The 13,693-nt window shown below is 33.2% G+C and overlaps 2 protein-coding genes across 3 annotated transcripts; both read left to right on the top strand.

Moving 5' to 3' along the window:
* The first annotated feature begins 4,752 nt into the window (after positions 1-4,752).
* On the top strand, positions 4,753-7,108 carry LOC114366873 (ATP-dependent Clp protease adapter protein CLPS1, chloroplastic-like). Of its 2 annotated transcripts, none has more exons than XM_028323895.1 (3): positions 4,753-4,946; positions 5,207-5,357; positions 6,555-7,108. In XM_028323895.1, the coding sequence occupies exons 1-3, from the start codon at positions 4,880-4,882 to the stop codon at positions 6,817-6,819; spliced, it is 483 nt and encodes a 160-aa protein (XP_028179696.1). In that variant the 5' UTR covers positions 4,753-4,879; the 3' UTR covers positions 6,820-7,108. The 2 variants fall into 2 exon arrangements, with proteins under 2 accessions (XP_028179696.1, XP_028179697.1); XM_028323896.1 differs by having other exon boundaries at positions 4,757-4,946; positions 5,193-5,357.
* Positions 7,109-10,149: 3,041 nt separating this feature from the next.
* On the top strand, positions 10,150-12,178 carry LOC114368844 (protein ASPARTIC PROTEASE IN GUARD CELL 1-like). Its single transcript, XM_028326106.1, has one exon. It carries the CDS (start codon positions 10,273-10,275, stop codon positions 11,749-11,751), a length of 1,479 nt encoding a protein of 492 aa, XP_028181907.1. The 5' UTR covers positions 10,150-10,272; the 3' UTR covers positions 11,752-12,178.
* Positions 12,179-13,693: the final 1,515 nt, after the last annotated feature.

Here is a 13,693-nt window from a genome sequence, read left to right as displayed (position 1 = left end):
TCCTTGTTATTGCTCATTTTATTATTTAACTTCATTTTTTTTAAGTTACTAGTTTATGGATTTATTTATTTATTAATTTATTAATATTCAACAAAAGTCAAAAGGCAAACAAGTTTTTTTTTTAGAAAAGAGGGGCATGGTATATGGACGGAACTAAATCTAAAAAGAAAAATAGAATCAAATTTGCATTCTGTGAAGTGGTGTTAGTTGATTCTGAAGTTTCGTTTTACTTTACTTTTACCTAACGACACATTAATCATATGTTTCATGAAGAATCTAGCACATAAAATAACGTTTTCATTGCGGGATTCATACAATGGACTGAGTCTTGAATCAATATTGTTGCTTGTTCTTCTCTCGAGAGACGTAAATTAGTGTTTTTTTATTGGTAAATATTAATCTATCATAATGTTAGTTTTTATGGACGTAATCTAGTATATACTGGTACCATAAAGAAGTGGGAGTTTGTTGCTTACTATAAGCAGAGGAAGCAATTTATTCTACATTCCATGCGAATATGAACATGGAATTATGGAAATGAGGTTTTTCATTGTGGAAACGGATTCAGGACAGTTAGTTTTTTTTAATGTATTTATGCAATTTAGTGCACTATAATCGTTAAATGAAAATTATACTATTGAGATTTTAATTGGGTTATATATTATAAGTTTAACTTATGAAGATAAAATAAGAGTCAACTGATCTTAATTTAATAATACTACTAGTTGATTACATGGAAAAGTTTTTTTTTTTACATCAATCACATGAAAAAGTTGTGTTCTAAGAATATGAACCACCATTTAATTATAAAAAAGAAATTATAAACGCAACAGCACAAAAGGATTTTTTTTTTAATTAATGGGGTATGTTTCACTGGGTAGAAAAAAATAGAAAAGAAAAAAAAACACATATAACAATGCTTTTTCTTCTGTTTAGTTGGGGAGAAAATTAAAAGAAAAGTTTACTTTTAAAGACATAAATACAAAAAAAAAGTCTTCTATTCTTCTTTCAATTCAATTTTATTTTTATTTTTTCTCTCCTTTCTTCCTTTTCATCCATCCAATATACTGTAAATCTTGAATTAAGTTGTCCTTTTGGAGTTAAAAAAAAAACCCTAGACCCTAAGCACAACAGCACAAAAGGAATTTTTTGAGAAGTTCTCCAAAATATATAAAATTGGTTAGAATGAATCAAGAGTCAGCGAAGAGGGGCATGCTAACATTCATGATACATGTATGATAATATAAAAAATAAAAATAAGTTGAAAATTTAAATAAAGAAAGGAAGAACTCATTTTTGCCTCCAATCATAGTAAAGTCAATTAAATATAACACACTAAAAAATTTTTAAAAAAAGAAGAAGAAGAAGAAGAAGAAAGAATGGTACACGAGAGTTTAATGCGCTTGCAGGTAGGTATCCCTAATAAGTAATAATTCATTCATAAATTGCGTACTAGCCAGCACAGATTGACTTTGTCACTTTGACCTCAATAATTTACCTAATGGAATCTAGATTCTACATATTTAAGCTCGATTCTGTGAACCATTGATTTGAAGATATTAAAATTATACTAACACGTTATTGTATATAAGAAACAAATGAAAACATTTCTTTGTTGAATATAAAAAAGTGATCTTCCTCTTAAAAAAAGTGATCATAAATAAAGTGCTTTTTTTAACTTATTTTCAGTTTATTTAAACTTAAAAAATATTTTTTTTAGGAAGCACGTAGAATTTTTTTCTTATAAAAATAGAAATTATTTTTATTAAAAAAAATTAAACAAACACATAAAAAGTATAAAATTATTTATTTTCCTTACAAAAAGTGTTTTTTAAATAATAAAAAAACTTAAGAAAACAAGCCCCTAGTCCTGGACATGTTTACTAGGAACATACAAAAGATTATCATTATTCAATTTTTTTTTTTTTTTTTGCAAATGATGTAATTTTGATTTAGAAATTAAGCATATTATTTAACTTTAAAGTTTAGCTTTGGAAACAAAAGGTTTTTGCAAGACAAAGTAAGGCAATATATGTGTATGCATTGCAAGACTCGCAAAGAATATGACTTAGAAGTAAAAATGGGAGAAAATGTTTGACCTCATGTTTTTAAATTAATTTAAATATTCATGATCAATATTAAAAAAAATAGAAAATAGAAAAGGCCGAGCATGTCACACAAGATATAAGTGGAATGATTAAAATAGAGAAATATATTATGAGATATTTGTAGTCACAAAATATTTATCAAAACACGTTCAACTAGATTCTATGTTAATGAATCGAGGTCACAACTAGTTTTGTCTTACTAGGTACCTCCTTCCAATATAAAGTTAATCATGAAAGGTTTGGATTTTAAAAAATATATTTGATGTATTTTAAAGATGCATTTAAACTAAAGTCTTGACTATAAAGAGTATTCTAAAGTGTTTTGAGTTGGTGTCCAGGTTAAAGGTAATTTTTTCAATAATAAATTTGACATCATTTTAGAGGTGGAAGAGGTCAGCCAAAGGTATACCTAGTTATTGAATTGCAATATTTTGCATGTCCCTTTTCTATATCTTGATATACCTATAAGAGCAAACCCTAGGAAATTAAAGAAGAAACTAGGAATCCCATTGTGAGAAAATTTGAAAAAGTTATCGAGTTGGAAACTTGGAATTCAATTGTAAGATGTTATCTTTTGCTGATAGAGTTTGTCTCGTGAATTTGATTTTGTAATTTTTTATCTTTGTTTTACCTCTTTTTTCAAAATGCCAAATCTTGTGGTGGAAAAAGTTGTCAATACCCCAATAAACTTTTTGCAGGGATGTGAGGAGGGAAGAAAGAAATGGCTTGGTTGAGTTGGGACAAAGTGTGTTTGCCGGGGTTGGGTATAAAAAATATTGTCATTTTTAATGATGCGCTTTTAGTACAGTGAAAGTGACATATTTTTCATGAGAGGAAAACTTTATGGAGTGAAGGGTTAAAATCTAAATATAGAGGTAGAAAGAAATTCTATAGTGCGGAGGTCAATAAGACATTATCTTCGTGGTGGAAATATTTGTGCAAGGTGTGAGGTGAAGAAAATGTTACAAAGTGATTTGATAATATATGGTTGACTGGAAATAGGAAGTGATGATAATATTTTCTTGGCATGACTCTTGGATTGGGCAAGAGCCTTTAGCAAACATGTGTTCCTAGACTTTACTTGGTATCACACCAAAAGATGAAGTTATTACAAATATGGGAAATTTGATTGATAAGTCTTGGCATTGGAAGCTTCTTTGGTGCTGTGACAAATTAGAATGTATGTTGCATAGTATCACAAATAAAGTAGGGTAAATGGATGATTGGCATTGGAGAGAGGATAGGTGGGGTTTGTACACAGTTAAATCTGTATATGTTATGTTATGTGCAAGTAAAATTTTGTCTCACGCATAACGCATCACCCATTTTGCTTTTGTTAGATTTTTCTCATATCATGTAGGAAAATGCTCAATCACGTGACGAACACTTAATAACGACATTAACCCAGCCCAACATGTATTGTTTGTGTGCGTGCGTCCTCTCGTGCTTCCCACTTCTTTCTAGCCCAACCCAACATTAACCTTAATTTCCTATTTTGTTAGCACTCGAGATTTTTCGCAAGTGCATGAGTGGGCCTTACATAACCTTTACGTATTAAAAATGATTGGAAACTACTAAAACTAGCACTTTAATTTCTTCTTCCTTTCTTTCTTTCTTTGTTTGAAAGTTTTTTTGTCCGAAAAAAAGGATATTTATTGATAAGCACAAGAAGTGTCATAGATTCACGATTTCTGTTCTTTTTTATTTGAAAGTAATTGGCAACTACGGTACACATGCTGTTTGTGACTATTAATTTTAGAGGTTGTGGAGTTAAAAAGGAGCATAACTATGTATAAAAATAAAGAGCATAACTGCGAAAGCATGTTCTTTTAGCTTGGTTGATTTGAAATTGGATTCAGCACTGTGCTGGAATGATCGATTATAGATTTTTTCACCCACAAATATTCTTTGGGATAGACTTGTATTTCTCACCACTTTCTGCGTTGCAAGCTTTCCGCTAATGTTTTTTCTGATGGATTTTTTGCTATTAAACGGGCAAAGGATTTAGAAATTCCTTCTAAGCAGAACTTCAATTCCATTTTTTTACCTTTTTTTTTGCAAATTTTTCTTTTTCTTTTACCATTATATTTCTATCCTCCTGCTATATACACAAAAATAAATTAAGTTTAAATATAAATTTAAAACCTATAATTTTTTTCAATTTTGATTTTAATTCTTATACTTTAAAATTTCAGTAATCTCAATAGATTATTATAAAGTAGTGAATCAATTTCTTCTAATTTTGAAATTACAAGGATTTACAAATTAAAACTAAAGTATAAAGATTCAAATCAAAATTACGAAAAACTATAGACAACCCGAAGAATTATATGGCAACAAATTACCGATTTTTATGGCAAAATAATGCTCTATTAATCGTACATGTGTTGTAACAAACCAATTTGTCCAAACTTCAAACCCTGAAGTAATTTCTTCAACCATACTTAGTTCTTGCCTTCGTGGCTTTGTGCTGTTCTTCAAAATTTTATGTCCATTCTCAGACCATAAAAGAATTGTATTATCCCGAGAGCACTACACTAGCCTCAAAAAATTCGGCTGTGCACGTGTCACCATATTAACGTGTGAAACCAAATTCAGTGTGCACCTTACAAAATCTCTTTCACCCACCCAAAAAAATCAGTGTGGTAACGACAAAGACAATGTTGGATTTTTTCTCTTCCACTAGAACTACATACTACCCTTCTATAGTTCTGTTGTTATAGGAGCTAATTAACTGCTCCAACAACCACAAAGAGACTGAAAGAACAGCAATGGAAGCTGCATTATGCAGTGCACTTGCTCTTTCACCCAATCAAGTATTCAATGCAGCAAATCCTGGTACTATACCATGTCCACTTTCTAACTGTGTTCCATTTTTATTTTATTTTATTTTATTAACATAAGGGTTACATTCAAAACTGTTTGCTTATTTTTTTTAATGAACATGTTGTACTAGTTGTTTATATTTATGCTTATGACATTTTTTTCCCAAAAAAATTGAGGAAGAGATCATGTTACTAGATATAATTTTCATTTTATGCAACCTTAGTAAAGAGAAAGGGTTCATATTTTAATTGCTATTAGTTTTGTAATCGCAGGAGATAAAAATGTTCCTTTGAAATATAGCAAAGATCGGAGTGTTGTAATGACAGTGGCAGCCACTGGAATATTAGGGAAAGGTGGTGGGTTGTTGGAGAGGCCAACCATAGAGACAACATCACCTGGTCGGGAATCTGAATTTGACTTAAGGTAACCAACGACATTAGCACAATTGAGAAGAATTGAAGAAATGTCTTGAAAATGCTTCATATAAAATTAAGAGCTCTTGTTGCTTGTTTGTTGGTTCATATAAAATAGTCTCTGTTGGAAGTGTAAATCATACCTTTTCTCTGACAAATTAAAGCTTTTAGGTGAGATAAATGATGGGTACGTGATTTGTTATTGAAGGTGGTTGCAAATATATTTGCAAAGATATGGGATGAATGCGGATGGAAAATGGACCAGATAACTAATTTTTTCAAAAATAATAAAATTAATTAATTAAAAGAACGTGGAGGTGAACGTGCGCTTCCAACATAAGCTACATTCAAGAAACTGTAATCCCTTGTTCAAGGACAGAAATTAATCCATTGTTAACACTCAATGCAAATTATATTTTTGGAATCAGTTCATCTAGATGCCACAGAGAAAGGGTATCTTTTCCTCTGTTTGGATTTAACTCTTGTATATTAAGTCCTTCTTTTCCCTCCTAACCTTTTCCTTTTCTCGTCTTTAGTCCATCTTCTTGTTTGCATATAGTATTTCATTTTTTTCCTTGCATTCATTTTACTTTCTAATAATTGTTAAACCTTTTGAAAAACATAGGTTTTGCCACTGAAGTACAAACTTGGACCCTTAATTTCCTACTGTGTTACAGTAAGATGTGCCGAGAGGTTTCTCTTATGGGCTAAGAATAATTACTATTTCATATTTCACAATTATCAATTGAACTAAACTGCCACACCTAGATGTCAAGTTTAGTTTTTAGACCCGTTTTTGTTTACTGAACAACACTAATCAAGGCAATAATACTATTGGATTTTTGGAATTGAGCCTGGTGAAAGTAATGAAATGCCAAAGTTGTGTCTATAGCATGTTGATAACGAGGGTGGAAATCTTTCTTGTAGTTTCATCTTAACCTTTTATTAGAGATCCACTGTATTTGCTTTTGAGATGAGCTAAGGCATAGTTGTCAAAAGAAAAGTGATTGATTTGTTTCTTTCTCTGGCTTGTTGTCATTGGAAAAGAAATGCAATTATAAAGTAGGCAAATCCATTTTGTGGAAACTTATTCCTGTCTTTCTGCATTTGTTGGCTCTTCTCTTTGTTTATTCCTGTCTCATTTCATCACATGTTACTATAAAGCAAAATAGAATGATGAAACCTTTCATGACATGTTTTCTGCCAGGAAATCGCGGAAAACATCCCCACCTTACCGAGTTTTGCTGCACAATGACAACTTCAACAAGCGAGAATATGTTGTGCAAGTGTTGATGAAGGTGATACCTGGAATGACAATTGATAGTGCGGTTAACATCATGCAGGAGGCACATTATAATGGACTAGCAGTGGTGATAGTATGTGCTCAAGTGGATGCTGAAGACCACTGCATGCAGTTAAGAGGAAACGGCCTTCTAAGTTCAATTGAGCCAGCTGATGGTGGTGGTTGTTGATACATAGAGAGACCATTGACATGAGCTTTTGGCCTAATAGTTTCATTGGAGAGGTGACGTATCATATCATATCATACACATTTCAATTTTCACAGTTCCATAATGTGCATGTTTCCAACCACTGAAGATGGTTGTATAGAAAATTATTGACTAGGTAAGGAAAGTGATAGTGCTAGTTAGTTAGTAGTTAGTACTTATACAGGACATAAATTGCTACCAACCGGTAGCATTATTTGGATTTAACGTGTTATACTATCATTAGTCCCTACATTTCCACCTTTTCATTGAAGCAAGCCTCTTTATATTAGCAATAAACAGAACATAGCCTATATAAAATTGGTTGTCTGACATAGAAATAATAACTTAATGACTATATCTTGGATTAATATGATGATTGATACTCAAGAAAAATTAAAGTCAGTCAAGCAAGCCCCAATTGTATAAAATATCAGCAGGGAATGAGCTTTAACTCGCAGTGCTATGTATACTCCTAAAAGAAGTAATCTGAAAAATATTTTAAATCTTCAAGTTTGCAGCATTAAAGAAAACATATACACGGCTATCCATTAGTACAACATTAGTTACTACCTAAAGTTTAATCCAGGTTGGTTGCAATCTATGTTTCAGTAAGCAGTGAAAAGTAAAAACATAATCAAAGATAAAAGAGAATCTAGGAACCAAGAATGGTAATAACTGTCAGGGCTCATACAACAACCATAACAACCGAAACTTTTCTCTTTAGGTGGAGTGATCGAGTTGTATAAATATGATGTGTCCAAAATGATATTGCTAGTTTTGACCAAATTTGGTTGAAATTGACCAAAGTGTGCTTTCACATTGGCTACATTTATGTGTGTGAATTAGGCTGATTGTCTAGCCAAAGACTCAAGGTTTGTTAGAAGTAATATTACCCTATCTTGATGTAGCAACAAGACAACTTTACTACAAACCGAGATTCAATATACTGTTCATGAGCTTATGCTGTGACTTTGGTCAACTCATATGACTTGGGCTGGTTCAACTTTTAGGGCTAAGTAGCCTAATCAAGAGGCCCAAGCCAGAACTAAATCAAACAATGTCAATGCCATAGTGTTGTATTATGAATCATGTTTATAGTTTATAGACAAACTATTGACCCCTTTTTAATGACTTTGTCTATAATTTTTCTCAATTTCCCTCTATAGGGCTACTCTCCCATATGGAAATTTTGTATTACACATGCAGGAACCACCTAATGTAATATTCTACCATTTTTTTTCTTAAAAAGTCGTTATTCTAACTTTTTTTTTTTTTATAACTAAGGACTTATGGTTATACTTATTTTTTTATGTTCATTGACAAAACCTACCCGAAGGCTTGTGAATTCACACTTACTAAGATTTTATAAATTATGCTCGACTTTTCTCTCTTTTGTGATATTACTTTAACATTTTTCGATCATATAAAAGTATAAAAAAATCAAGAAAAGCCTATGTAGTGAAAAGAGTACATAGTTTTATATTGCGTAATTTTTTTGAAAAAAAATTATGTAGGATTTTAAAAAAGTTATTATGACAATTTAAGCATCCATATTTTTAACCTATTTATTCTTATGCCCTCTTCCAACTGCAAGTATTATAACCATCCCACGTACCTACTCTGTGAACATTAAAGTGTTACAGAAGAAAACTCACTCTAGCCTACTACACTCTATAGTACACCATTAAAATTTAAAAGCGTGTTCAATTGAGTTTATGACCCTTGGATAATATACACTTAGCATTTCACTTTCCTTATCAATTATATTTCCCCGGAGGCAAGATAAAATAACTTTGTCCCTAAGAAATAAATAAACACAAAAATACAATAAGGATATTAAGTATTAACTAACAAAGTTTGCTAGTTGTAATTTGACAGCATTGTTTAAAAAAAAAAACAAGTTTGACAACATTACAATCGATAGTGATTAATGACATCCTCCAATGATGTAATGAATTACCTTATTATGTGATCAAATACATTGTTATAAACAATTCTAAAATTTGGAAATAAAGCCTGAACCAAAGCACAAGCAGTGCCTACCACAATTAATACTACCATTTATATTTTTTTAATAGATTAACCCAAAACATATAAAGAACTTACTTGTTCGTAGTCATGGAAATAATATATACACAAGCATTAAATGGCACAGGTTGAACAACGAACGATCTGGAACAGGGAAATAATTGTGTGGGCTGGTATGAGGGTATCGTCTAACGAGGTAATATCTATTTGTTTAAATTTTTAAAAATATTTTTTTAAAAATAAACAAAAATTTATTTTAAAAAATTTTGTTTTAAATAATTTAGACACACAGAAAAGAGAAAACTACTTATTTTATAAAAAAAAGTATTTTTCTTCTTCAAAAAATTAAAAGAGTAGGCCTATTATTAGTTTCTTATGAATTTAAAATTAGAAATACTCCTGAATGTTGGTTCTTGTTATGAGAAAAATTATATATAATTTATTAGAATTAATTAAATCAATATTACTAAATACTACTACTAATAGTAATAAAAAGTGGAAGAGATACCCCTCTAAAAATAGCATCCTCTGCAACAATGAGGGCTAACATAGGGGGAAGATTTAGAACAAAAGATTAATAGCCTCCAGCCCAAATTTTCAAGAAAATCCGCACACGGTTGGCTTTTCTAACATAGACCAGTCAGTCATTTGCTGCCAGACTTGCATGATGTTCCTTAGATGTTGGGAACATGGCATATCATTTGAACCACTGAGACACAATCTAACACTAACACAAACACAAAGTGGGCTAATTGAAGATTAAGATTAATATGACAATATGTATGTATACCATACTTCAAGCCCCAAAGTTCACCAGTAATGTGTTTGGATTGAGGCTCCAACCAATAAGAGACCATAATAATTCATTAATACTAATATTAATTAAACCAAAATCAAAAGTATTAAATTTATTTAGAGAAATTATAAAGATTCATCCCATCCTGGAAATAAGGCGACTGGGATTGTGTAAAAATAAAATGTAGAATAAATAAAGATAATATGCACTAATATAAGATAAAAAGAAAAAAATAATGTAAAATCGATATTTATAAGGAATCATTCATTCATTTAAGAACAACTTACTCAGTAACATGATTTAATCACTGAGTTGAGCATACATCCAAAATACAGAACAGTAAACTTGACCTTTCTGCATGCACATAAAAACAAAGCCAGCAATTAGATTTAGAGCCATCTTTCTATTTATTTATAATAATAATAATTTAATAATACATACGATGCAATACCAAACTCTTTTTTCTCACTTTAATTTCCCCATCCACCAACCAACAAATCAATCTTTATGTGATACAAGCACCTCTCTCTCCCCTCTCTTTTCCTCAAACCAATAAAGCCAATCACCCCCCACACCACACTTCACTCTCTCTTCCCAAAACAAAACAAAAAATGGCTGAAACTCTAAACCTCCCATTGCTACTCTCAGTCTGCATCATCTTCACAACCCTCTCTCTTACAACCTCTCGCACGATCACAACCCCATCACACACCAATGTTCTCGATGTCTCTTCTTCTCTCCACCAAGCCCACCAAATCCTCTCCTTCAACCCACAACTTCTAGAAGAGCAATCTTCAGAAACAGAAACTCCCACTTCACCATCTTCTTCTTCTTCTTCATTCTCTCTCCAACTCCACCCAAGAGAAACCCTCCTCAACGAGCAACACCCCAACTACAAAACCCTAGTTCTCTCCCGACTCGCCCGCGACACAGCCCGAGTTAACTCTCTCAACACCAAACTCCAGCTTGCCCTCTCCAGCCTCAACCGGTCGGATCTTTACCCGACCGAAACGGAACTGCTCCGACCCGAAGACCTCTCGACGCCGGTCTCCTCCGGCACCGCCCAGGGCAGCGGCGAGTACTTCTCACGCGTCGGCGTGGGGCAACCCTCGAAGCCCTTCTACATGGTCCTCGACACCGGCTCCGACGTCAACTGGCTCCAATGCAAACCCTGCTCCGATTGCTACCAACAATCCGACCCGATTTTCGACCCGACAGCGTCCTCCTCATACAACCCCTTAACCTGCGACGCACAACAGTGTCAGGACCTCGAAATGTCCGCTTGCAGAAACGGTAAATGCCTCTACCAAGTCTCATATGGTGATGGCTCATTCACTGTAGGAGAATACGTCACCGAAACTGTGTCGTTCGGAGCCGGGTCGGTTAATAGGGTCGCAATCGGTTGCGGGCATGATAATGAGGGTTTATTCGTTGGGTCCGCTGGGCTTCTTGGGCTTGGTGGTGGGCCTTTGTCATTAACTTCACAAATCAAAGCGACGTCGTTTTCGTACTGTTTAGTGGATCGCGACTCGGGAAAATCGTCCACGCTCGAGTTCAACTCACCTCGACCCGGTGACTCGGTCGTTGCACCGTTGTTGAAGAATCAGAAGGTGAACACTTTCTACTACGTGGAGCTCACCGGAGTTAGCGTCGGCGGGGAAATCGTGACCGTTCCGCCGGAGACTTTTGCCGTTGATCAATCCGGCGCCGGAGGTGTGATTGTGGATTCTGGAACCGCGATAACTCGGTTGCGGACTCAGGCCTACAACTCGGTGCGCGACGCTTTCAAGAGGAAGACTTCGAACCTGCGTCCCGCGGAGGGGGTTGCGCTTTTCGACACGTGCTACGACCTGTCGTCTCTGCAGAGCGTGCGGGTGCCGACGGTGTCGTTTCACTTCAGCGGCGACAGGGCGTGGGCGCTGCCGGCGAAGAATTACTTGATTCCGGTGGACGGTGCCGGGACTTACTGCTTCGCGTTCGCGCCGACGACGTCGTCTATGTCGATTATTGGGAACGTGCAGCAGCAGGGGACACGTGTCAGCTTCGATCTAGCAAACTCTTTGGTGGGATTCTCGCCCAACAAGTGCTAGATTAGATAGATCTTGTAATTTACATATTTAACCCTGTTGTTGTTATTAATAATTTATGGTGATATATAGCGGTAGGTTTCTATTATTAAAAGCCTAATGGGACCCACTCAATTAAGTTTGAGAAGGTTTTGCTTTTGCCCTTGGACCTTGGATTGTGTGGGATCGTATGCAATTGAATTGAATACTCTCTCGATGGCTTCGAAATTTGATCAAGATGAGGCCATTTAGGTTTTAAGAATGGAGTTCATGCTTTCATACTGCTTTCTAGTACTACTTTCTGCTGTTGGTGTAAAGGCTTGCATGTAGGCCACATGGCAAACAATGTGACAATCATATGAGATCAATTTCACATGGGCTTGTTTGTTGTGGAGATTTTATTTTGGATAAATAAAAAATAAAGGAGAATTGAGGGATGTTTGTCTCTTCATTTTATTTTATCATTTTTTAACTCATTTGACTCAAAGTCTTTTCTTTCTTTTGATTCATATCTGTAACGATGAGGAGGACAAGCTTTGATAATAATGTTTTTTGGTAGTACTTGCTATCTTGAAATAAGGACAATAATTTTTGAGTGTTTGCTGGAGCTGTTTTGGATATAATGAGGGGATGATTCTTTTATTCATAAACTTAGATGTACTAGAATAAACAAACCCACAACTTGGGCTTAGGTGACAAAGGTAATGTGATTATCGTCATTGTTTATTACATTATTTGAATTAATCAAACAGGAATAAGAAAGTTTTGCAAATTCTTTTTTTTTTTTTCTCAATCTGCATGGCCTGATTATGGGAACCTAATTAACTGGTTATGGGTTCTGATGTGTGTTATGAATAATGGTGATAGATAACATAAGAGTGGTAGTGGTGGGTACCGTAGCAATTTGGAAACATTAAATTGTGGGGTAAAGTATCCCTGATTGTCGGCGAAATAATGCATGGTAGTAAATGAGACTGGTGGTGTGTAGTTTGTTAATTGTTATCATGTCCTCTCTCTGGCGTTTTTCAACAGCTGGAACCCACTCCCCATTTCTCATTTCAAGACTAGCTTCAACTCTTTTTCTCATTTACAACTTAATAGTGCTATAATACTGTATTTTACTATTACTTTAATCAACATTGTAATCTGTAACATGAATTTCTATATACTATTAACGTAATAAAACTGATTTAACTTAGATTCTTGTCTTTTATAATATATTTTTTAAAGAGATATAATATTCTTTTTCATTTATTTTCTGACTTGAGTTTTCTGAATGCTCATATTAAATTAAATCAGTATTTTTTTTATCTTTAATTAAAGTTAATTAAAATCTATATTTTTAAATTTCTAGTTAATGTTTAAAACTATTACCAAAATCAAATATAATGTGAAATACATAGATTACAATAATATAAATTTTATCAATTATAAATTTTTGCACGTTCTTAAGTTAAAGTATTTTATTTTAATTGGTTTTTACTTTTTTTAATAAATCAAATTACCAATTAAACAGGGAACACAAATTACATTTTGAGTTTTTTTTTAGTACGGAATCTTTATATAAGTATTTATTGATATATGTAAGGCCTATTAAATAAAACCTCACGTTTCATTAACCACAGTAAGGGTCCCAGGTTAGCGTTAGGTAACTTTCTAAATTACAAAATCTTCACAGTATTCATGTAATTATTTTTTATTATAAAATTGGTAATATGATTTTAAATATCATAATTTTCTTCATGTTAATTAAAATTAAAATTGGTAGTATGATCTTAAGGGTTTGTCTAATTGACCAATACTTAGAAAATTATGATATCAAACTTATAAAAGTAACATTCAGCATTTGTTTAGTTAAACTGCATTAAGGCTCCTAAAAATATAAATTTCATCCTTAAAACATAGAACTTTTAATATTTTATTTTTCTATTTATTCCTGTTTTACAAAGTTAACTTTAAGATCCGA

This window comes from Glycine soja, chromosome 9, assembly GCF_004193775.1.
Source record: "Glycine soja cultivar W05 chromosome 9, ASM419377v2, whole genome shotgun sequence".
In the NCBI taxonomy this organism is placed as follows: domain Eukaryota; kingdom Viridiplantae; phylum Streptophyta; class Magnoliopsida; order Fabales; family Fabaceae; genus Glycine; species Glycine soja.
Note: the sequence above shows the minus strand (reverse complement) of the source record. Positions and strands in the feature narration are given on the sequence as shown.

Excerpts from the sequence above, each read along its gene's own strand:
- LOC114368844 (XM_028326106.1), top strand. The coding sequence starts at position 10,273 with ATGGCTGAAACTCTAAACCTCCCATTGCTACTCTCAGTCTGCATCATC.
- LOC114366873 (XM_028323895.1), top strand. The coding sequence starts at position 4,880 with ATGGAAGCTGCATTATGCAGTGCACTTGCTCTTTCACCCAATCAAGTA. Across the intron at positions 4,947-5,206 it reads ATTCAATGCAGCAAATCCTG|GAGATAAAAATGTTCCTTTG; the intron begins GTACTATACCAT and ends TTGTAATCGCAG. Across the intron at positions 5,358-6,554 it reads GAATCTGAATTTGACTTAAG|GAAATCGCGGAAAACATCCC; the intron begins GTAACCAACGAC and ends GTTTTCTGCCAG.